This window comes from Triticum urartu, chromosome 5A, assembly GCF_056163025.1.
Source record: "Triticum urartu cultivar PI428250 chromosome 5A, HENAU_Tu73, whole genome shotgun sequence".
Classification (NCBI taxonomy): Eukaryota; Viridiplantae; Streptophyta; class Magnoliopsida; order Poales; family Poaceae; genus Triticum; species Triticum urartu.
The window spans coordinates 599,173,001-599,197,904 of NC_141877.1; the positions used below are offsets into that span (position 1 = coordinate 599,173,001).

The 24,904-nt window shown below is 44.1% G+C and overlaps 2 protein-coding genes across 2 annotated transcripts; both read right to left on the bottom strand.

The window, feature by feature from the left end:
* Positions 1 to 3,729: 3,729 nt before the first annotated feature.
* Positions 3,730 to 4,606, bottom strand: LOC147973222 (uncharacterized). The gene is made up of 2 exons (XM_087524611.1): positions 3,867 to 4,606; positions 3,730 to 3,754 (listed from the first exon to the last, which is right to left on the bottom strand). Exons 1-2 carry the CDS (start codon positions 4,604 to 4,606, stop codon positions 3,730 to 3,732), a joined length of 765 nt encoding a protein of 254 aa, XP_087380737.1.
* A 1,312-nt stretch (positions 4,607 to 5,918) lies between these two features.
* LOC125506139 (uncharacterized) lies at positions 5,919 to 7,012 on the bottom strand. The gene is made up of 2 exons (XM_048671004.2): positions 6,617 to 7,012; positions 5,919 to 6,299 (listed from the first exon to the last, which is right to left on the bottom strand). The coding sequence occupies exons 1-2, from the start codon at positions 6,938 to 6,940 to the stop codon at positions 6,135 to 6,137; spliced, it is 489 nt and encodes a 162-aa protein (XP_048526961.2). The 5' UTR covers positions 6,941 to 7,012; the 3' UTR covers positions 5,919 to 6,134.
* Positions 7,013 to 24,904: the final 17,892 nt, after the last annotated feature.

Sequence of the window (24,904 nt, forward strand, 5' to 3'; positions counted from 1 at the left end):
CGACGATGTATCCCGAAGTTCACACCCTTGTGGATGCTAATCTCCGTTTGGAGCGGTGTGGAGGCACAATGCTCCCCAAGAAGCCACTAGGGCCACCGTAATCTCCTCACGCCCTCGCACAATGCAAGATGCCGTGATTCCACTAAGGGACCCTTGAGGGCGGTCACCGAACCCGTACAAATGGCAACCCTTGGGGGCGGTCACCGGTACCCGTCAAATTGCTCGGGGCGATCTCCACAACCTAATTGGAGACCCCGACGCTTGCCCGGAGCTCTACACCACAATGATTGAGCTTCGAACAACACCAACCGTCTAGGGCGCCAAGGCACCCAAGAGGAACAAGCTCCAGGGTGCCCAAACACCCAAGAGTAATAAGCTTCTCAAACTTCACTTCCACGTATCACCGTGGAGAACTCAAACCGATGCACCAAATGCAATGACAAGGGCACACGGAGTGCACAAGTCCTTCTCTCTCAAATCCCATCGGAGCAACTAATGCTAGGGAGGAAAATGAGAGGAAGAACAAGAAGGAGAACACCAAGAACTCCAAGATCTAGATCCAAGGGGTTCCCCTCACATAGAGGAGAAAGTGATTGGTGGAAATGTAGATCTAGATCTCCTCTCTCTTTTCCCTCAAAAACTAGCAAGAATCCATGGAGGGATTGAGAGTTAGCAAGCTCAAAGAAGGTCAACAATGGGGGCAAAAACGAGCTCAAGAGATAGAGAACCATTGGGGAAGAAGACCCCCTTAAATAGGTCCCCACGAATCTGCCCGTTATGTACAGAATAACATAGGAGCGGTACAACCTCTATGAGCACCGGTACAACTGGTAACAGGCAATAAGCGGTACAACCGGCCCACAACCGCCCAACAACCGCACCACAACAGAGACCAGTCCGGTGGTAGAGCAGTACATGACCGGTACAACCTCCGGACCAATTCTGGAGCGGTACAACCGCTCCAAACACCGGTTGTACCGGTCAAGCGGTACAACCTCTCCATGGGGCGGTACAACCTCTCTGTGTAAAACAGGCAATATCAAAGCAGCCATAACTTTCGCATACGAGCTCCGAATTCAACGAAACCAAGTTTGTTGGAAAGCTAATGACAAGGGCTAACACAATCTAGAGAGAAATATCAATAAGAAGAAAATGAGAAAAGGACCATAATAAAATGGTGAGGACCCTTCCTCGGAAAGACCGGTAAAACCTCCAACACCGAAAACATCATAGAAGATGCATGCGAACTCCATTTTCGATGAACTCGAGCTTGTCATCAAGATGACCATAAGCTCTAAGACTCACAAATGGAACCAAACAAGAACCAAGAAAGATGATGCAAGGATGCAATGGTTTGATCTCTCGTCTAATGATACGATCAAGCTACTCCCTAGAGAGTCCCCCTTGATAGTACGACAATCGATCCTACAACCCGGTCTCCCAACTACCACTATGAGACCGGTAAAATAGAAAACCTATCAAGGGCAAACCTTTGCCTTGCACATAGTACACTTGAGCTAGATGATGACGATCTTGACTTCCTCAAGTTGGACCACCTTTCTTGATTGTGTTGGCTCGATGAAGACTAGTTGATTGCTCCCCCATACTCCACTATGGGTGAGCCACTCTTTGGCACATCTTCACAATTCCATTGACACCACAATGGATGGCAAGCTTCAAGCTTGATTGCTCCCCCATACTCCATTATGGGTGAGCCACTCTTCGAGTTGCTCCACTTGAACTTGCACACTGCAAACTTGATGACGATCACCACTTGATGTCATCCTCCATGGGTTGTATGAGATCTTTCTCTTGACGCAAGACCATGGAAACATACCTAACCCCACAAAGAACTCTCACGTAGACCATGGGTTAGTACACAAAGCGTAATGGATAATGCTTACCATACCATGGGATCACTTGATCCCTCTCGATACTTCTTCTACGCTTTGTGAGTTGATCAACTTGATTCACTCTTGACTTAGTCTTGATCAACATTGAATCTTTCCAACTCTCTTCATTTGGATGATGTCTTGAAGGTAAACATGAATGATCACACAATCTTATTCTTCAAGACATGCTTGCAATACGCTCAACTCACACATGACCAATCTTAGGATAATTCCTTGAAAAGCACTTTGGCCATCTCAACTCACACATGACCAATCTTTGGATAATTCCTTGAAAAGCACTTTGGCCATCTCATAAACTCCTTGAAACCAACACATGGACTTCAAGACAATCCTATGGACAAATGCTTCAAATATAACTCAAGGCAACCATTAGTCCATAGAGATTGTCATCAATTACCAAAACCACACATGGGGGCACCGCATGTCCTTTCAGCTGGGAGTATCATCATCCACGAGGTACACGAGAAAATCATCACCAAAGGACTTTGCAGTCCTCTGTCTCTTGCTCCTAACAGGAGCTTCCTCGTCATCCTCCGTGGAACTCTTATCACTTTTATGTTCATGATATTCCATCGGAATAGCAGGTTCAGGAGTCTCATCAGATTCCAGTCTAGAATTGCTTTGCATATCTCTCATGGGAAAAATATCCTCAAAGAATGTAGCATCCCTAGACTCTATAATTGTACCGACCTTTTGGTCAGGTACCTCACATTTCATCACTAGAAATCTATAGCCAACGCTATGCTTGTCATAGCCAAGAAAAACACAGTCCACGGTCTTTGGTCCCAACTTGCGCTTTTTGATTATCGGCACGTTGACTTTCGCCAAACAGCCCCAAGTGTGCAAGAGAGTGTAGTTCTTTTCTTCTCCCATTGCTCATAGGGAGTAGTCTCATTATCCTTCGCAGGAACTTTATTCAAGACATGACATGATGTCAATACAGCCTCCCTCCACCATGCCTTGAATAAACCCGATGTATCTAACATGGCGTTAGCCAAATCTGTTAGAGTACGGTTTTTCCGTTCGGCAATCCCATTTGACTGGGGTGAATAGGGAGGTGTCCTCTCATGAATAATACCATGTTCCGCACAGAATAAATCGAACTCACTAGAAAAGTACTCTCCACCACGATCAGACCGGATTCGTTTAATTTTCTTCTCAAGTTGGTTCTCAACTTCAGCCTTATAGATTTTAAAGTAGTGTAGAGCCTCATCCTTTGTGTTTAACAAATACACATAACAGAATCTAGTGGAATCATCAATCAAAGTCATAAAGTATTTCTTTCCACATTTAGTTAACACACCATTCATCTCACAGAGATCTGAATGTATGAGCTCTAGTGGTGCCAGGTGTCTCTCCTTCGCAGGCTTGTGAAGCTTACGAGGTTGCTTTGCTTGCACACACACATGGCACTTAGAGCCTTTGGCTAAGGTGAAACTCGGGATTAGATTCATCTTAGCTATCCGCGTCATACAACCGAAATTTATGTGACAAAGACGTGAATGCCAAACCTCAGATTCGTTCACATTAGAATGAATTTGGTTCACGACTTTATTACAGAAATCCTCCAGGGAAAGGCGGAACAAACCACCACAATCATATCCTTTTCCAACAAATAGTCCATACCGAGATACGACTACTTTGTTAGACTCAAATACTAACTTAAACCCTTCTTTACATAGAAGGGAACCACTAACGAGATTCTTCTTTATGGCGGGGACATGCTGCACGTTCTTAAGTTGCACGATCTTTCCCGAAGTAAACTTCAGATCTACAGTGCCAACACCATGAACAGAAGCATGCGAGCCATTCCCCATCAGGACGGAACAATCTCGTGCGACCTGGTAGGAAGAAAACAAAGACACATCAGCACACACATGAATATTGGCCCCAGTGTCAACCCACCAATCGGTGGACTGGCAAACTGAAAGTATGGTAAACAGATTAGCATACCCAGATGCCGCATCATTGTTGCTCAGAGTGACATTCACAGACTTGGAGTCCTGTGCTGGCTTCTTATACTTGTTTGGGCACTTGTTTGCCCAATGTTCATCTGAACCACAAGTAAAGAAGCCATCTCTCCTTTTGTCTTTCTTCTTACCCTTCTTCTTAAAGGTAGTATTCTGCTGGATAGAGTTCTTTCCCTTGAACTTGTGGAAGTACTTCTGCACCACATTGGCGCTAGAAGAACCCTCTGCCCCTTTCACGTGTGAGTCCTTTGCTCTCGAGTTCTGCTCAACACTGAGATGACCGATGACATCCTCAATAGAGAATTCACGTCTCAAGTGCTTGAGAGAAGTAGCAAAGTTCCTCCATCCAGGAGGGAGTTTTGCAATAATGCAACCCGCGACAAACTTGTGCGGTAACTCACACTTCAGGAGCTCCAGCTCCTTAGCGATGCATTGTATCTCATGGGCCTGGTCCAATACAGAACGGTTATCAACCATTTTGTAATCATGGAACTGCTCCATAGCATACAACTCGCTTCCAGCATCGGTTGCGCCGAACTTAGCTTCGAGCGCATCCCACAAATTCTTGGCAACGCGCATATGGAGATATGCGTCCACAAGCTTGTCTCCGATCACAGTAAGAACGGCTCCCAGAAAGATGGTGGTTGCCTCCCTAAACGCATTCTCCTGTTCAGGAGCAATCGCTACCGTGGGAGACACACCACTAACCCAGAACACGTTCATTGCTGTGAGCCATAAGGTGGTCCTCGTCTGCCAACGCTTAAAATGCGTTCCAGTAAACTTTTCCAGTTTCAGAGTAGCGGCGAAGCCATGAGTCGAAAAGTGCCTAAAATAAGGTTTTTGGATTGTTGGAAATATTAGCACTTTTTCGACTAATCTAATCCATGAGTAAACAGTAAACATGGCATAAAAGGTATGCATCCCATAGCAATACCTAAGCATACTAGCACGTACAGAACATAGAATCGAACCTTCTATGAGCAGCACATATACGGCTAGCATAAGTACGAGTAAACGAGGGATGAACAGATCATACCCTCCGGTTGGCCAGGCCAACGCAGCGGCGGCAGTAGCAGCCTCGGCGTCGTCCGTGGCCTTCTTCTTAGCGGCGGCGTCGTCGGCCATGGTGTCGATGCAGAGGAAGTAGTGGAAGTAGAGGCGAACGGAGTTGGGGACGGATCGGGAGCAGTCGCGTCGAGACGCTCCCCAAAAACCTTATTGTCGTTCTCCCGGGCAGGATCTCGAACGACAGGGTTCCGGAGGCACCTGCTCTCCCGACCAACCGTGCACGCGATCGCCGGGATGGGATCGCCGAAAGCAGCACAGAGAGAGGAACAGTAGGTGACGGCTAGGGTTGTACGAGAGGGAGTGAGTGAACTGAGTTAGGGTTCACTCCACTGGCCAGCGCCTTCTTATATAGGCCGTCAGGTAGATGGGCCTGGGCCTGGTCCACGACCGAGTCCGCGAAAAGCCATAAGCTTCGGCTCGGCTCATTCCCGCAACCCGCGGCGCGCGCGCGCGTCGTGACGAGGCGAGGCGAGGCGAGGCGAGGCGGGCGGCGGCGGAGGAGGAGCGCACGTGTACAGCTCCTATTCCCAAGCTCCCAATAGCAAGTGGTAGAGCAGCCCTTATAAAAAGGTCTCACTCTTCTTACTGTAGCAGTATGGGACTAAACTTCCCACACTTCCCACCACTTGCCTTACACATGCATGGGCCTTAGAGATTAACTAGGAATTATTGTCTTATATGGGCCTAAGCCCATCCATAATCCATCACATGGTTCTTTCTTTATCGTATTTGCAACGCATTGCCATTTTCAGCTAGGACACAAAAATCTACTCCTGTATTATGGGACGGAGGGAGTAGTTATGAGCTGCTTGATGATGGTACCAGGAAATTTTACAAATTCATCAATTTATCTGTTGGTTGATCTGAATCCCTGAAGTGCTTCGTCAGACGTTTGCCAGTTTAGTTGAGAAAATATTTGCGGTTCTGGCGCAGATTAGCTTCAGCCTTTTGAGGTCCAACTGGAAAAATAATATTGAGTTGGCATTGAGTGTCACTAGACTAGATTGCCTGCATACTGAAACTGCAGTAGCTCTGTTAGATTGTGAGAGTGATATCTAGGGTTATAATCACACTAAACATAGTCAATGGAATGATATGCTGGACGGTACATCTGTTCAACATATCTTGGTACATCTTGTGACACTTGAATATCTTCAGAAAGCATCGGAAATGCAAATTCAATCTAGACCCTCTTCTTCCGAGCAGAAGATGCAGGGGAAGGCGGCGCCGAGCATGAGCAGAGGCCGCGCAAAATTGCAATGACGGCAAACACAAGGTATGGAGCATACAGCTGAAGCAGCCTCGGCGTTGCCCTTCCTGAGCCCAGCATCTCACCAAGTATTGCAGACTGAAATAATTGCAACCGCTGTTAGAAACAGAGTCGAGACAATCGGTCGAAAGGAGATAAAGGTTAACCACCACAAGAGTGATTGTGTGCTAGTGACTGAAGTTGATGACACTCAAAATAACTTGAGGTGTTGATATGTTCAATGAGAACTGAGAAGTAATCCCCTACTCACTGACTGAAGTTGATAAAGGAGTTACGCATCGATGGATCCACGGAGTTGGCCTCTGCGTCTTGCAGACCCGAAGCAGAGGCCGCACGTATTCTCAGTAAATCGTGGGAAAAGGATAGAGCTGGGAGGGCGCGAGAGCTCAAGTTACCATGGAGGTGAGGGTGGAGACGCCGGCCATGAGGGAGGTGGTGGCGCCCCAGCGGCGGCGGGCGAGGACGCCGTAGATGGTGGCGACGGAGAGTGGCCAGAGGAAGGCGATCTCGAGCCAGAAGATGCCGAGGAGGAAGGCCGGCGGCTGGGCCATGAGGTAGTCGTCGAACTCGGCGGCGTACCACCGCTTGAAGTCCCGCAACGGCGCCGGGTATAGGTGTAGCGGGAGGACGGACTGCGCGCCGATCAGCGGGGCCGCCATTGCGATGGTGAGCGAGAATAGGACGACTACAGCGTCCGCCACCGCCGAGAGGACGCCCATGGCTGGCCGGGGATCTTGAGGTGGTGTAGGTCGATTTGTTGACTTTGAGAGGGGATCAGATATGCTTGGCGCTTGTACTCCCTCTGTTTTTATTTAGTCTGCATATTAGGTTTGACCAAGTTTATAGAACAATATATAAACATTTACCATAACAAATCTATATGATGTGAAAATACATTCAATAATGAATTTAGTGATATTGATTTTTTATTATATATATTAATATTTTTGTTTATAAACTTAGTCAAAATTTACAAAGCTTGATTTTGACCAAAGCTAATATGTGGACTAAATAAAAACGGAGGGAGTACATGAAAAAGGACAAGTATTTTGCAGCAATACTTTATTTATTTTTAGGTTTGGCAGGAGAATGTCAATAAAAGTGGTGGAATTAAGCTGAAATGAATTGGCCTAGTGTCTCCAATAACTACTGTTAAAAAACTCTCGTAAAAGTGCTTTCACAGGGTTGTTTGTAAAAATTAGGGGAAGTTTATTTTTCTAGTTTGAGTTATTTACCCAAAACCACCATAATTGGGGTAACAACTTGGTAGTAGATTTAAACCAGGGCACAAAAAACCGCCGACACCTAATGCGTAACGCAGAGCATTGATGCTGGAATTTGGTCGCGAAAATAGCAAAACCGATAGGTGGGTCTCACCTGCCGGTCCGACGTGGCAAAGACCAAGCACAAAAAAAGCTTTGACCAGCTGAAGTGGCAGATGATATGTGGGCCCCGCCGGTCATTGACTACATGGTCATCTTCATTCCATCTCTATTCTTATGGAGCATTGCGCCGAGCAGCTTGTGAGCGGCCGTGCCCTTGCGAACTAAGAGGTCCATGCCCATGGCAGCCGAGCCCTTGCTCAAGCTAGGCCTCCTAGCTCGACGTCCAGATCTTCCTCTCCCTTTTCCCTTCGTCTAGAGCTCGCTCCCACCCTCCAGTCCCTTCCCCGCTGCCGTCCGAGAGCTAGTCGTCGACGCCGCTGCGCACCAGCGTGGCCATCGCCATAGTTTCGCCGAGACACAGTGTCCCAGAGCTTTGCCTCCTCACGCTGGTCATCCTCAACGACGAACAAGAGATGAGAGGCCGCACAACGACCGAATTGACCGCGTCTTCAACCTCGAGCTAGCGGTCATCGCCGTTGAATTCACCACCTTCAGAGCACCCCCGACCTCGCTGGCCTGCTCAACTGAATCACCATGAGCCCCTCTCCTTCTAACCCTTTCTGTCATTGGCGATTTCGCTCTGTAACTAATTCCTCCGCCATGCCCGAGAGCTCCGGCCGTCGTGCATCTCAGCCACCGTCATTTGAGCACGAATTGATCATACCTGAGCACTGTACTGAGATCCTGGAGCTCCCTGAGGCCATCTAGTGGCTTAGCTCGCTCACTTGCAAGCTGTAACTCGGCGCTCGCGCAAGCCCGAGCTCTACCACCGCCCAGCTCACCAACGTCAACGCTACTGGCCACCCTAGCACCTTACCGCCGGCGGGCCCTTCCCACGCCTCCTCCCTGTCCTTTGAAGGCCATCTCTCGTCAACATGCCCGTGTGCTTGCCTTTGCTCCGGACCAGACGCCGCAGGGCAGAGTAAGAGAGGAGGAAGAAGAAGATAAAAGGAGCAAGACGATGAGTGGCTGACTGGTGGGTCCCCGGTCCACCTCAGCGGGTCAAACATTGACTTGGATTAGTTTTTGCCACGTTGGCCTAACAGGCGGGACCCACCTATCGGTTTTGTTGTTTTCGCGACCAAATTCCAACATCAGTGCTCTGCGTTCGCATTAGACACAGTTTCGGTGGGGTTTGGGTAAATAACTCTCCTAGTTCCCATAGAAACTTCCCCAAAAAGTAGATTTTGGCAGGCAACGGCGAACTCTGGCGGCGGTGGTCGGCTACGGTGTTGTGGGTGTGGCAGCAGTGTGGCGGACTCTAGTTGCGGTTTGGTGGCGGTTAGCCGACATAACATTTTTACGGGTAGAGCCATTTCCCCTAGATTGAGGGGAAGTTTTGGAGAATTTATGGGGTCCCGTAAGAAATTTGCGCGTTACGGGAACTATTGGAGAACTTTTTTTGTCCAACTTTCCCTAAATGACGGTTATTTCACGGATGCAGGAACCATCAAAGATGCTCTAAGGATTGTGGTGGGATTTGAATGTTTTATATGCAAGCCATGAATCAGTCCTTGCTGGTGAAATGACTTTGAAAACTTAAAATTTTTGATGGCATCTGGCAGAAACTTTTGAGCCGAAAATATCTCACGGATAAACCCTTTCAATCTTACCTGATGGGACGGGTGGTTCCCACTTCTGGGAGTAAAATCCATAGAACCATCACATTTGTGTCATGATTTGTGTAAAACCACCACTTTACAAAATATGACAGAACACACCGAACGCTATCATTGATAGTGGCAAAAAACACTAACCAAAATTTGAATCTCATTTTGACATGGCAAATCACCATCATAAGAAAGGGATACAAAATGTTGACGGACGGACGTTAGTCATGGTTAGTCATCTTCTTTCTCTATTTGACGGGTTGACCACGCCCTGCTAGTGGAAACGACTCCGACACTAGAGCTAGCTAGGGTTTTCCATCGCCGCCACAACGGCTGCTCTCCAACCCTCCAACCCACGCACCACCCAGAGCAATGCTTCCCCGCCTCCTCGGGTGCGACCCCTCACCCCCTCCCTCCTTCCTCCATCCCCTTCTAGTTGCCCATGTTTACAGTCGGCCCTCTAGCGCCGCCTGCAAGGTCTTCTCGTGCATGGGCCCAAGACCAGTGTCGCCCTCCTCTGATACGACAGCTTGCTTGTTAGACCACGATGACCGCGGTGGACGGTGGGCGCGGCGCCACATGCAACATGACGAGCGTGGAGTCGTGGGCGAGCGAATCCATCGGCGAGGCGACGAACTAGTTGCTAGCATCGTCGCCGCAGAGAAAGTCCACGCAGAGGGACAAATACAAGGGTGCTGAGGCAGATGCATGACAGAGGCGAAAAAAATGTAGTGCGAATGCCATGACATCATCAGTGTAGTAGGATGAGGGAGAGGAGGTCGAAAGGAACGACGCCGGGGACGGCCCCAGTGTAGTAGGACGCCGCGAGGAGACCGAGAGGAACAACACCAACGATGGCGTCAGTGTAGTACGATGTGGGCAAGGAGGCATCAGGTATCCAGATGTGGACTTCCTACGATCCTTGTCACCTGCGCAATCTGCATCTGTATAGCCCTGCAATACAGGATCACTGCTTCCAAAGCATAAATAAGATGTAGAAGTACCCTTGAGATACCTGAGAATCCACTTCACTGCTTCCCAGTGAGCTTTACCTGGATTTGTCATAAACCGGCTAACAACTACAACTGCATAGGCAATGTCAGGCCTAGTGCATACCATGGCATACATCAAACTACCCATAGCAGATTGGTAAGGTACTTTCCTCATTTCTTCTTTCTCCTTCTTGCTTGTAGGACATTGTTTTGAATTCAGTTTGTGATGGCCTGCAAGCGGAGAGATAACAGATTTTGCATCTTTCATATTGAACCTTTCAAGTACCTTCTCCGTGTATCTTTCCTGTGAGAGCCAAAGCAGATTCTTTGATCTATCACGGGAGATCTTCATGCCAAGTATTTGCTTAGCTGGTCCTGAATCCTTCATGGCAAATGATTTACTCAATGCCTTCTTGAGGAGAGCAATCCTCTTTGTGCCATTTCCAACAATCAACCTATCATCAACATACAACAAGAGAATAATGAAGTCACCCTCGGCGTAACTCTTCATAAAGACATAATGATCGGGTTGTGTTTTATGGTAACCAAGCCCAGTCATAAAAGACTCAAACTTCTTGTACCACCGTCGAGGAGCTTGCTTCAAGCCATACAAGCTCTTCTTCAATTTGCAAACTAAGTGCTCCTTGCCTGCAACCATGAATCCCTCTGGCTACTCCATGTATATCTCCTCCTCTAGGTCACCATGTAAGAATGTTGTCTTCACATCAAGTTGTTCAATTTCCAAGTCCATGGTGGCAGCCATGCCAAGCACAAATCGGATCGAAGACATCTTGACCACTGGAGAGAATATCTCACCATAATCAATGCCCTTTTTCTGACTGAATCCTTTCACAACCAATCTGACCTTGTACCTTGGATGTGAGGTGTTTTCTTCAGTCTTCACTCTGTACACCCACTTGTTCTTGCGTGCTTTCTTGCCCTTTGGCAGATTCACCAACTCAAAAGTATCATTCTCATACAGGGAATTCATCTCATCCTGCATGGCTTCTGACCATTCTTGTTTGTTCTCATCAGACATTGCCTCCTCATAGCATGAGGGCTCACCTGCATCTGTCATCAACACATATTGATGTGGTGGATATTTAGAAGAAGGAATGCGACCTCTTTCACTTCTTCTTTGCTGCTGCACTGGTGGTGAATCAGGTGGATTTTCGTTGGCATCATCATTACCAACTTCATCATCATCATCACTTGATGGCTGCTCGCCACTTTGACTTGTACTGTGATAACCCACAAGTATAGGGGATCGCAACAGCTTTCGAGGGTAGAGTATTCAACCCAAATTTATTGATTCGACACAAGGGGAGCCAAAGAATATTCTCAAGTATTAGCAGCTGAGTTGTCAATTCAACCACATCTGGAAACTTAGTATCTGCAGCAAGGTGTTTAGTAGCAAAGTAATATGATAGTGGTGGTAACGGTAACAAAAGAGTAATGAAAGCAAAGTAACATTTTTGGTATTTTGTAGTGATTGTCACAATAGCAACGGGAAAGTAAATAAGCGTAAACCAATATATGGAAAGCTCGTAGGCATCAGATCAGTGATGGATAATTATGCCGGATGCGGTTCATCATGTAACAGTCATAACATAGGGTGACACAGAACTAGCTCCAATTCATCAATGTAATGTAGGCATGTATTCCGAATATAGTCATACGTGCTTATGGAAAAGAACTTGCATGACATCTTTTGTCCTACCCTCCCGTGGCAGCGGGGTCCTATTGGAAACTAAGGGATATTAAGGCCTCCTTTTAATAGAGAACCGGAACAAAGCATTAGCACATAGTGAATACATGAACTCCTCAAACTATGGTCATCACCGGGAGTGGTCCCGATTATTGTCACTTCGGGGTTGCCGGATCATAACACATAGTAGGTGACTATAGACTTGCAAGATAGGATCAAGAACTCACATATATTCATGAAAACATAATAGGTTCAGATCTGAAATCATGGCACTCGGGCCCTAGTGACAAGCATTAAGCATAGCAAAGTCATAGCAACATCAATCTCAGAACATAGTGGATACTAGGGATCAAACCCTAACAAAACTAACTCGATTAGATGATAAATCTCATCCAACCCATCACCGTCCAGCAAGCCTACGATGGAATTACTCACGCACGACGGTGAGCATCATGAAATTGGTGATGGAGGATGGTTGATGATGACGACGGTGACGAATCCCCCTCTCCGGAGCCCCGAACGGACTCCAGATCAGCCCTCCCGAGAGGTTTTAGGGCTTGGCGGCGGCTCCGTATCGTAAAACACGATGATTTCTTCTTCTCTATTTTTTTCTCCCCGAAAGCAAATATATAGAGTTGGAGTTGGCGTCGGAAGGTCTCCAGGGGCCCACGAGGTAGGGGGGCGCCCCCCCCACCCTTGTGGACAGGGTGTGGGCCCCCTGGTCTTCATCTTTGGCAAGGATTTTTTTATTATTTATTATAAGATATTCCGTGGAGTTTCAGGTCATTCCGAGAACTTTTGTTTTCTGCACATAAAACAACATCATGGCAATTCTGCTGAAAACGGCGTCAGTCCGGGTTAGTTCCATTCAAATCATACAAGTTAGAGTCCAAAACAAGGGCAAAAGTGTTTGGAAAAGTAGATACGATGGAGACGTATCAACTCCCCCAAGCTTAAACCCTTGCTTGTCCTCAAGCAATTCAGTTGACAAACTGAAAGAGAAAAAGAAAGACTTTTACAAACTCTGTTTGCTCTTGTTGTTGTAAATATGTCAAGCCAGCATTCAAGTTTTCAGCAAAGATTATAACTAACCACATTTGCAGTAATTCTCAGGTCTCATAATTACTCATATCAATAGCATAATCAACCAGCGAGCCATAATAATAAATCTCGGATGATAACACTTTCTCAAAACAATCATAATATGATATAACAAGATGGTATCTCGCTAGCCCTTTTCTAGACCGCAAAACATAAATGCAGAGCACCTTTAAAGATCAAGGACTGACTAGACATTGTAATTCATGGTAAAAGAGATCCAAACATAGTCACACCCAATATAAATTAACAGTGATGAATGCAAATGACAGCTGTGCTCTCCAGCTAGTGCTTTTAATAAGAGGGTGATGACTCAACATAAAAGTAAATAGATAGGCCCTTCGCAGAGGGAAGCAGGGATTTGTAGAGGTGCCAGAGCTCGGTTTTGAAATAGAGATAAATAATATTTTGAGCGATATACTTTCATTGTCAACATAGCAACTAAGAGATGGCGATATCTTCCATGTCACACACATTATAGGCGGTTCCCAAACAGAATGGTAAAGTTTATACTCCCCCTCCACCAACAAGTATCATTCCATGGCTTGCTCGAAACAACGAGTGCCTCCAACTAACATCAGGTCCCAGGGGGAGTTTTGTTTGCAATTAATTTTGATTTAGTTTGCATAAAGCATGGGACTAGGCATCCCGGTGACCAGCCATTTTCTCGTGAATGAGGAGTGGAGTCCACTCCTCTTGAGAATAACCCACCTAACATGGAAGATAAGGGTAGACCTAGTTGATACATGAGCTATTCCAGCATACAAAACAGAATGTTTATTTGAAGGTTTAGAGTTTGGCACATACAAATTTACTTGAACGGCAGGTAGATACCGCATATAGGAAGGTATAGTGGACTCATCTGGAATAACTTTGGGGTTTAAGGGATTGGATGCACAAGCAGTATTCCCGCTTAGTACAGGTGAAGGCTAGCAAAAGACTGGGAAGCGACCAACTAGAGAGCGACAACAGCCATGTACATGCATTAAAATTAATAAACATTGGATGCAAGCATGAGTAGGATATAATCCACCATGAACATAAATATCGTGAAGGCTATGTTGATTTATTTCAACTACATGCATGAACATGTGCCAAGTCAAGTCACTTAAATTATTCAAAGGAGGATACCACCCCACTATACCACATCACAACCATCTCAATAGCATGTTGGCATGCAAGGTAAATCATTATAACTCATAGCTAATCAAGCATGGCACAAGCAACTATGATCTCTAATTGTTATTGCAAACATGTTTATTCATAATAAGCTGAATCAAGAACGATGAACTCATCATATTTACAAAAATAAAAGAGGTCGAGTTCATACCAGCTTTTCCCATCTTAGTTTAGTCCATCATATATCATCATAATTGCCTTTCACTTGCACGACCGAACGATGTGAATAATAATAAGAGTGCACGTGCATTGGACTAAGCTAGAATCTGCTAGCATTCAATAAACAGGAGAAGACAAGGCAATATGGGCTCTGGGTTAAATCAACAATAATGCATATAAGAGCCACTTCAACAATTTAATCATGGTCTTCTCCTACTGATCCCCAAAGAAAAGAAAAGAAATAAAAACTATTTACACGGGAAAGCTCCCAACAAGCAAAAGAAGAACAGGAAATATTTTTGGGTTTTCTTTTTAATTATTACTACTACAGCAGAAAAGTAAACTACTACTAATATTTTTGGTTTTCTTAAGGTTTAACAAACACATAAGAAGAAAGCAAGAAAAAGAAAATAAACTAGCATGGATTTTACAGTGAAAGAGTATGAGCACCGACATCTAGCAATGAGTGTGTGTGAACATAAATGTAATATCGGTGAGAAATATGTACTCCCCAAGCTTAGGCTTTTGGCCTAAGTTGGTTTATTGTCAGGGATAGCCTGGCGGATACCCGTAGGTGTAGCTGGGGTCGTACTGCGACGAAGAATACTTGGGGTTGTACTGTGATGAGGAAGACTCTGACTGCCATTGGCTGACAGCCATCTCCGGATCCCAAGAATAAACAGACTGTCGTGGAGGCTCATCTTGTGGTTCTGGTTCCGGGGCTGGTGCAGGATTCCGGTAGGCTTGGACGGCAGCCCACATAACGAGATAGGGTCCTACAAAATTAAACAAAGAAGGAGCAGGCAAGGTAATAGTTTCAGGATGATGTTTATGAAAGAATAATTTATATTTGAGCTCTCCTTCCCTGCCCTTAACGAGAAAATCATGTGCTAGCATACTCTTATAATCTAAATAAGCACTAGGTAGCAATTTTTCTTCTTTCTCATGAAGCCTAATAGGTATGTTAAAATGTGCAGCGAGGCGTGAAGCGTAAATGCCTCCAAAGATGGGACCCTTAGTACGGTTCATACTTAACCGTCTAGCAGTAATTCCACCCATACTAACAGTGTTATCGCGGTATAAACCATGGAACAAAATAATAACATCAGGAACACTAAGGTTTCCACAGTTCCCGCGACCAATCAAGCAACGACTAGCAAATGAGGCAAAATAGCATAATACAGGAAAATGCATGCTAGTGATTCTTGCATCAGAAACCTTCCTGGTTTCTCCCACAGAGATAGTGTTAATAAACGCTCCCACCTCTTTACGGTGTGGTTCCTCTAAGGTACCCTCAGGGGGTATGTTGCAAACTTCGCAAAATTCAGCTAATGGCATCTTTTTAACAATGTCATATAAATGAAACTCTATTGAAGGAGGTGATTCCTTAGGGAAAAAGTAGAAGTTTTGCACAAAAGTATTTGTGAGTAAGAGATACTGAGGACGTTGGTCGCGGACGAAGTCGGTGAGGCCGTCATTCTCAATCAATGAATAGAAATCCTCATAAATCCCGGCCCGTCTCAAGAAATTATCGGAAGGCCATTCACACGGCCGGATCTCCGTGGTACGAGGCAAATTATATTTGGGCCTCTGTGCTTCTTCATTTTGTTTCTCCTTCGAGCTTTGGCTCGATGATCCCCTCAAAAGTCTCTTCATTATTTTCTGAAATAATCTCAAATTTTTAGTAACTTCAAACAAAAGTGAACCAACTTCAATAAAACTGATAGCAACTACTCCTACAAGTGCCTAGAGCCTATATCAAGCATTAGAACTACTTGGAACCATATAAATTTGACATGCAAGCTCAAGAACATGGTCACCTATGCAGCACAAATTTGCAATGAATAAAGCACTAGAACAAAAACTAATTGGACCAATGGAGGAGTCACATACCAAGGAACAATCTCCCCAAGCAGTTTTGCGAGAGGTGCTTTGAGCAAGGAGATCGAAAATTAAAGCAAAGAGGGCTGGAACTCGTGCTTGAGTTGGTTTTTCGTGTTTGTGGAAGGAAGAAGAAGAGGATGGGTGCAGGAATAAGTGGAGGAGGGCCACCGTGGGCCCACGAGGCAGGGGGCGCGCCCAGGGGGGTAGGGCGTGCCCTCCACCCTCGTGGCCAGGTGGCAGCTCCCCCCGCGGTAATTTTTGCACCATAAATCCTCAAATATTCCCGAAAAAATCATATTAAATTGGCATGTCATTCTGAGGACTTTTATTTTCGGCATATTTTTATATTGCACGGATAAACCAGGAAACAGACAGAAAAATACTATTTTTACTTTGTTTCAACTAAATAACAGAAAGTATAGAGAGGGTACATAAGGTTGTGCTTCTAGTTTCATCCATCTCATGCTCATCAAAAGGAATCCACTAACAAGGTTGATCAAGTCTTGTTAACAAACTCATTCTGATAATCATGAAACCGGAGAAATTTCAAATAACACTATGTTACCTCAGCGGGGATATGCACATCCCCAATAATAAGTATATCATATTTCTTTTTGACTGTAGGAAGAGGAAATTCAAAACTTCCAAATATAATCGATGGAATTTTTCCAATAGAGTTGATACTGTGGACTTGAGGTTGTTTCCTCGGAAAGTGTATCGTATGCTCATTACCATTAACATGAAAAGTGACATTACCTTTGTTGCAATAAATAACAGCCCCTGCAGTATTAAGAAAAGGTCTTCCAAGAATAATAGACATACTATCGTCCTCGGGAATATCAAGAATAACAAAGTCCGTTAAAATAGTAACGTTTGCAACCACAACAGGCACATCCTCACAAATACCGACAGGTATAGCAGTTGATTTATCAGCCATTTGCAAAGATATTTCAGTAGGTGTCAACTTATTCAAGTCAAGTCTACGATATAAAGAGAGAGGCATAACACTAACACCGGCTCCAAGATCACATAAAGCAGTTTTAACATAATTTCTTTTAATGAAGCATGGTATAGTAGGTACTCCTGGATCTCCAAGTTTCTTTGGTATTCCACCCTTAAAAGTATAATTAGCAAGCATGGTGGAAATTTCAGTTTCCCGTATCTTTCTTTTATTAGTAACAATATCTTTCATGTATTTAGCATAAGGATTCATTTTGAGCATATCAGTCAATCGCATACGCAAAAAGATAGGTCTAATCATTTCAGCAAAGCGCTCAAAATCCTCATCATCCTTTTTCTTGGATGGTTTCGGAGGAAAAGGCATGGGTTTCTGAACCCAAGGTTCTCTTTCTTTACCATGTTTCCTAGCAACAAAGTCTCTCTTATCATAACATTGATTCTTTGATTGTGGGTTATCAAGATCAACAGCAGGTTCAATTTCTACATCATTATCATTACTAGGTTGAGCATCCTCATGAACATCATCATTAACATTTTTATTAGGTTCATGTTCATTACCAGATTGTGTTTCAGCATCAGACATAGAGATATCATTTGGATTATCAGGTGGTTCAGCAATCGGTTCACTAGAAGTTTGCATAGTTCTATCATTTCTCTTTTTCTTCTTTTTATAAGAACTAGGTGCATCATTATTATTTGTCTAAGAATCTTGTTCAATTCTCTTAGGGTGGCCTTCAGGATACAAAGGTTCCTGAGTCATTCTACTAGTTCTAGTAGCCACTCTAACAGCATAATCATTTTTCTTACTATTCATTTCATCGAGCAATTCTTTTTGAGCTTTAAGTACTTGTTCTACTTGAGTGGTAACCATAGAAGCATGTTTGCTAACAAGTTTAAATTCACCTCTAACATTAGCCATATAATCACCCAAGTACTTAATCATATAAGTATTCTGTTTTAATTTTCTACCAAAATAAGCATTAAAATCTTCTTGCTTAAACATAAAGTTATCAAACTCATCCAAGCACTGACTAGCCATTTTAGTAGGAGGGACTTCAGCTTTATCATATCTATAGAGAGAATTTACCTTTACTACCTGTGTCGGGTTATCGGGATCGGGAGGTTCTTCAATAGGTAATGGATCAAGATCATATGTTTCTTCGACAGACGGTAAATTAAGACCATGTATTTCTTCAATAGGAGGTAATTTCTTAACATCTTCAGCTTTAATACCTTTTTCTTTCATAGATTTCTTTACCTCTTGCATATCCTCGGGACTGAGAAATAGAACACCTCTCTTCTTCGGAGTTGGTTTAGGAATAGGCTCGGTAATTGGAGCAGGAGCTGGCTCAGGAACTGGCTTAGGAGGTGCCCAATTATTTTCATTTGTCAACATATTATTCAATAGAATTTCAGCTTCATCCGGTGTTCTTTCCCTGAAAAGAGAACCAGCACAACTATCCAGGTAATCTCTGGAAGCATCAGTTAGTCCATTATAAAAGATATCAAGTATTTAATTTTTCTTAAGAGGATGATCAGGCAAAGCATTAATTAACTTAAGAAGCCTCCCCCAAGCTTGTGGGAGACTCTCTTCTTTAATTTGCACAAAGTTGTATATTTCCTTTAAAGCAGCTTGTTTCTTATGAGCAGGGAAATATTTAGCAGAGAAGTAATAAATCATATCCTGGGGACTATGCACACAACTAGGATCAAGAGAATTAAACCATATCTTAGCATCACCCTTTAATGAGAACGGAAATATTTTAAGGATATAAAAGTAGCACGATCTCTCATCATTAGTAAACAGGGTGGCTATATCATTTAATTTAGTAAGATGTGCCACAACAGTTTCAGATTCATAGCCATGAAAAGGATCAGATTCAACCAAAGTAATTATATCAGGATCAACAGAGAATTCATAATCCTTATCGGGAACACAGATAGGCGAAGTAGCAAAAGCGGGGCCAGGTTTCATTTTATCTTTAAGAGATTCTTTGTTCCATTTAATTAATAGCCTTTTAAGTTCATGACGATCTCTGCAAGCTAAAATAGCGGCAGAAGATTCCATATCAAAAACATAACCCTCAGGAATAACAGGCCTATCTTCATCATCACTTTCATCATTATAATCAGATTCAATAATTTCTTTCTCTCTAGCCCTAGCAATTTGTTCATTAAGAAATTCACTAAGGGGCACAATAGTATCAGGCATAGAAGCAGTTCCATCATAAGTATCATGCATAGCAGAAGTGGCATCATCAATAACATGTGACATATCAGAACGAATAGCGGAAGCAGGTTTAGGTGTCGCAAGCTTACTCATAACAGAAGGTGAATCAAGTGCAGAGCTAGATGGAAGTTCCTTACCTCCCCTCGTAGTTGAGGGATAAATTATTGTCTTAGCGTCTTTCAAGTTCTTCATAGTGTCCAGCAGATATAAATCCCAAGTGACTCAAAGAATAGAGCTATGCTCCCCGGCAACGGTGCCAGAAATTAGTCTTGATAACCCACAAGTATAGGGGATCGCAACAGCTTTCGAGGGTAGAGTATTCAACTCAAATTTATTGATTCTACACAAGGGGAGCCAAAGAATATTCTCAAGTATTAGCAGCTGAGTTGTCAATTCAACCACACCTGGAAACTTAGTATCTGTAGCAAGGTGTTTAGTAGCAAAGTAATATGATAGTGGTGGTAACGGTAACAAAAGAGTAATGAAAGCAAAGTGATATTTTTGGTATTTTGTAGTGATTGTAACAATAGCAACAGGAAAGTAAATAAGCGTAAACCAGTATATGGAAAGCTCGTAGGCATCGGATCAATGATGGATAATTATGCCGGATGCGGTTCATCATGTAACAGTCATAACATAGGGTGACACAGAACTAGCTCCAATTCATCAATGTAATGTAGGCATGTATTCCGAATATAGTCATACGTGCTTATGGAAAAGAACTTGCATGACATCTTTTGTCCTACCCTCCCGTGGCAGCGGGGTCCTATTGGAAACTAAGGGATATTAAGGCCTCCTTTTAATAGAGAACCGGAACAAAGCATTAGCACATAGTGAATACATGAACTCCTCAAACTATGGTCATCACCGGGAGTGGTCCCGATTATTGTCACTTCGGGGTTGCTGGATCATAACACATAGTAGGTGACTATAGACTTGCAAGATAGGATCAAGAACTCACATATATATTCATGAAAACATAATAGGTTCAGATCTGAAATCATGGCACTCGGGCCCTAGTGACAAGCATTGAGCATAGCAAAGTCATAGCAACATCAATCTCAGAACATAGTGGATACTAGGGATCAAACCCTAACAAAACTAACTCGATTAGATGATAAATCTCATCCAACCCATCACCGTCCAGCAAGCCTACGATGGAATTACTCACGCACGGCGGTGAGCATCATGGAATTGGTGATGGAGGAAGGTTGATGATGATGACGGTGACGAATCCCCCTCTCCGGAACCCCGAACAGACTCCAGATCAGCCCTCCCGAGAGATTTTAGGGCTTGGCGGCGGCTCCGTATCGTAAAACGCGATGATTTCTTCTTCTCTATTTTTTCTCTCCCCGAAAGCAAATATATAGAGTTGGAGTTGGCGTCGGAAGGTCTCCAGGGGGCCTACGAGGTAGGGGGGCGTGCCCTAGGGGGGGCGCGCCCCCCACCCTCGTGGACAGGGTGTGGGACCCCTGGTCTTCATCTTTGAGGAGGATTTTTTTATTATTTATTATAAGATATTCCGTGGAGTTTGAGGTCATTCCGAGAACTTTTGTTTTCTGCACATAAAACAACATCATGGCAATTCTGCTAAAAACAGCGTCAGTCCAGGTTAGTTCCATTCAAATCATACAAGTTAGAGTCCAAAACAAGGGCAAAAGTGTTTGGAAAAGTAGATACGACGGAGACGTATCATACTGCCTTGATCAGTTACATCTCCACTATCTTCAGTGTCATCATCTCCCCCATGATTGTCATGCACGAGAGGAGGAAGGATTGGATCCATATCAACCTGAGGTGTGCTGGTCATTGACTTCTCTGGTTTCCCAATATCTTTTATTGTTTCATCTTCAATGAACACCACATCTCGGCTTCTCACAATCTTCCTATTTGCTGGATCCCACAACCTGTAGCCAAACTCTTCACTTGGTTGGCTGAGGTAGATGCACTGCTTTGTCTTGCTATCAAGCTTGGATCTCTCGTCCCTTGGAACATGTACAAATGCCCTGCAACCAAAGACCTTCAAGTGCTTGTATGATACCTCCTTCCCTGAGCAAACTCCCTGAGGAATATCACCTGCAAGAGGAACTGAGGGAAATAGGTTAACCACATACATAGCATTCATCAATGCTTCAGTCCAAAATGAATTAGGTAAATGATCATGAGAGAGCATAGCTGTGACCCTCTCTGTGAGTGTCCTGTTCATTCTCTCTGCAAGACCATTGAGCTGAGGTGTCTTTGGTGGACTCTTCTCAAGCCCGATGCCAACATTTCTGCAATACCTTTCAAAAGGACCTCTGTATTCACCACCATTGTCTAATCTCACGCACTTCAATTTCCTACCAGTTTCTCTTTCAACTTTGGCATGAAACTCCTTGAAGGCTTCAAACGTCTGGTATTTGTGTTTCAGCACATACACAAAAACCTTTCTAGAATGGTCATCAATAAAGGTCACAAAGTATAATGCTCCACCATGAGATTTTTCAGTCATGGAGCAAACATCATTGTGCACAATATCAAGAACATTTTCTGCACGATGTGGACGGAGTGTACGAAATGCAACCCTATGTTGTTTTCCAGCAAAACAATGTGCACATGGTTTTAAGGATATACCTTTGAACTCAGGGAGGTACTCCATGCGAGCAAGAGCATGCATGCCCTTCTCACTCATATACCCAAGCCTCTTGTGCCACAATTCAACCGAGGTGTCTTTTTCAGCAACATTCAACACCTCATTGCACAACTTGGTTTTAGTCACATAGAGATTACCTTGCTTACTTCCTTGAGCCACAATCAAGGAGCGTTTGGTGAGCTTCCATTTTCCTTCACCAAAATAACTAGGATGTTTGATATCATCAAGCTTGCCCACTGACAACAAATTCAGCCTTATGTCGGGAACATGCCTCACATCATCGAGCACCAATCTGCAACCTGTGTTTGTTTCAATGCATATAGAGCCCTTGCCAACAATTGCTGAGGAACCACTATTTCCCATCCCCACTTGGCCAGTAACACCACTAGTGTAAGATGTAAAATACTCCTTGTGTGATGTGATGTGGAATGACGCACCTGAATCCACAACCCAACTCATGGCCTCATCACGAACAACACTATAGCAATCTTCATCTTCAATGACTAGATAGTCCTCATCTGTTGCAGTCATGGCTGAACTGGTCTCAGCCTTTTGCTTGGTTTTCTTTGTGAGTTTCCCCTCTGCAAGCTCTCTTTTATACTTCCTGCACTCGCTCTTTATGTGTCCCAGATTGCCACAATGAAAGCAAGTAATATCTTTTCTCTGTTTTGACTTTGATTTCCCCCTGGATTTATTTTTGCCTTGCTGAAATCTAGTATTGCTGCATCCACGGTTCTCATTCTTCCCATGGGTTTCAGCCACATACGCATCAGAAGAAGAGGCATCATCCTTTTCCTTCTTTCTGGCTTCTTCATTCAGCATAGTGTTCTTCACCATCTCTAAAGTCAGCTTCCCATCCGGAGCTGAATTGCTAAGTGACACAACAAGCATGTTCCAACTATCAGACATGGAACTCAGCAGCAACAATGCTTGTACCTCATCCTCAAAGTTGATCTTCATGGCTGAAAGTTGATTTATATGGCATTGGAAGACATTCAAGTGCTCAATCACACTTGTGCCATCTCAGTACTTAAGCTTTGCAAGTCTTTTGATCACCGATGCCTTGTTCACTGATGTCTTCCTCTCATACATAGACTCCAACTTCTGCCACATCTCATATGCATTTGTGTCATTTGCAACATGGTGGAAAATATTGTGGTTGATGTACAACCGAATCATACCTACTACCTTTCTGTGCAACACTCTCCATTCCTCTTCCGTGACACCTGTGGGTATCTTGTCTTTCACAATTGGCTCATACAAATCCTTGTAATAAAGGATGTCTTCCATCATGGGCTTTCATAATGAGTAATTGGAAGAATCAAGTTTTATCATGCCACTTGTAGTAGCACCTTCTTCCAAAGCCATTGTGAGCAGCACTTCCAGCAACAATCAAGCAACTGGGATTTGCAACCTTCTAAGCAACCAAGGCTCTGATGCCACTCTGTTGGGAATTAGCACACAAATGCACTTGTGGTTAACTGATAACTGCAGCGGAAACAAAGTAATCTCAGCACCACATCATGTACTAACTCAAGGATCGTTGCTTAGCACGAAAGGAAACATATGCAGCAGCATATATGGAGGCAGAAAATGTTAAGCAGCAGGCACGACACTCCTCAGCCTAGTGTCTTGTGGTAGGAGTAAGTTTTTGGACAGCACCAAGCATCAACAAAGAGACACCAGATTTTACGTGGAAAACCCCCCAACTTGAGGGAAAAACCCACGGGCCGAAGCCACCCAAATCCTCTTCCACTATTATCAAATGTCGGATACAACAAGTTCTTCTCTAGACAGCACTAGAGGATCTCATACATCAAGATTTCTGAATCTTGGATGAACACAACAAAATTTGGGGCTCAAGAACTAGGGATTGGAACAATCTCACCAAAGATGGTGGAACCGCAGCTTGAAGGAGGCAAGGTAGTGGACCTGAACCATCACAACCTTGGGGAGGAGCTCCCTTTGCTTCTTCCTTCAATCTTCCTCTTCTTCCCTTGCTCTCTTGGTTTTCTCTCTTCTTCTCTCTTGGAGGATGAACTAATTTTCGTCACACTTGGTGGTGGCTGCTGGATGGAGGGTAAAGCATCCCCATCCACTCATGTGCAAAGTCCAAAATGACCCTAGGTCATAACCCTAATGGGTAGTGGGCTTCTGCACCTCTTTGGACTGCCTAAAAGGCCTCAAATGGTCATCTCCTCACAGCCCATATGAGGAGGATATCCCAACAGTTTTGATAAGAAAATGGAACAGTAATTTTCATCTTTCCAGTCATCTCACCGACTAAAAAAATCTTGCAGACAAACCTAGAAGTAAGAAAGCATTGAGCTCGGCGTGGAGAAGATCAAGCATGTGGTGCAGGAGATCTACACAAGAAGCCATGGATGGGGTCCTACGGTTCTCAGGATCACATAGAGGTGGCTGAAAGTTTTCACATGCATTTTTGTTGTTTCACAATGACTTACTTCTGTTGTGTGCCAGTGATCAAAACGCTTTGTTATGTTAAGTTCATTACTGTATCTTATGAGTGTGCTGACTTTCAGGGCCCTGCGTGGTCATCGGAAAATAGCCTGGGTGATGGTTTTCCTGGTGATGCTCCAAATTGTTCTGCGTGTATTGCCCGAGCCTTTCTTTTGTTTCGCTCTCTCTGAATATTTGTATGTCTGGTAGTTTCTTCAATGGAAATCGACGAGGAAGGCTCGTTGTTTCTAAAAACTTTAACTTCTTTTAGGTACACGGTTATTGCAGCGGGGCAACAAATACATGTATAAATTCACTGACCATAAGGTTGTTGTTGTGTATCTCGTAATAAGACAAGCCATTGCCTTCGCTATTCCTGTCTCTTA

What these genes read in the sequence shown, in the direction of transcription:
- LOC147973222 (XM_087524611.1), bottom strand. Translation starts at nt 4,606, where the DNA reads ATGAACGTGTTCTGGGTTAGTGGTGTGTCTCCCACGGTAGCGATTGCT. An exon ending in AACAATGATGCGGCATCTGG is followed by an intron (nt 3,755 to 3,866) that starts GTATGCTAATCT and finishes TCTTCCTACCAG; the next exon opens with GTCGCACGAGATTGTTCCGT.
- LOC125506139 (XM_048671004.2), bottom strand. Translation starts at nt 6,940, where the DNA reads ATGGGCGTCCTCTCGGCGGTGGCGGACGCTGTAGTCGTCCTATTCTCG. An exon ending in TCTCCACCCTCACCTCCATG is followed by an intron (nt 6,300 to 6,616) that starts GTAACTTGAGCT and finishes CAATTATTTCAG; the next exon opens with TCTGCAATACTTGGTGAGAT.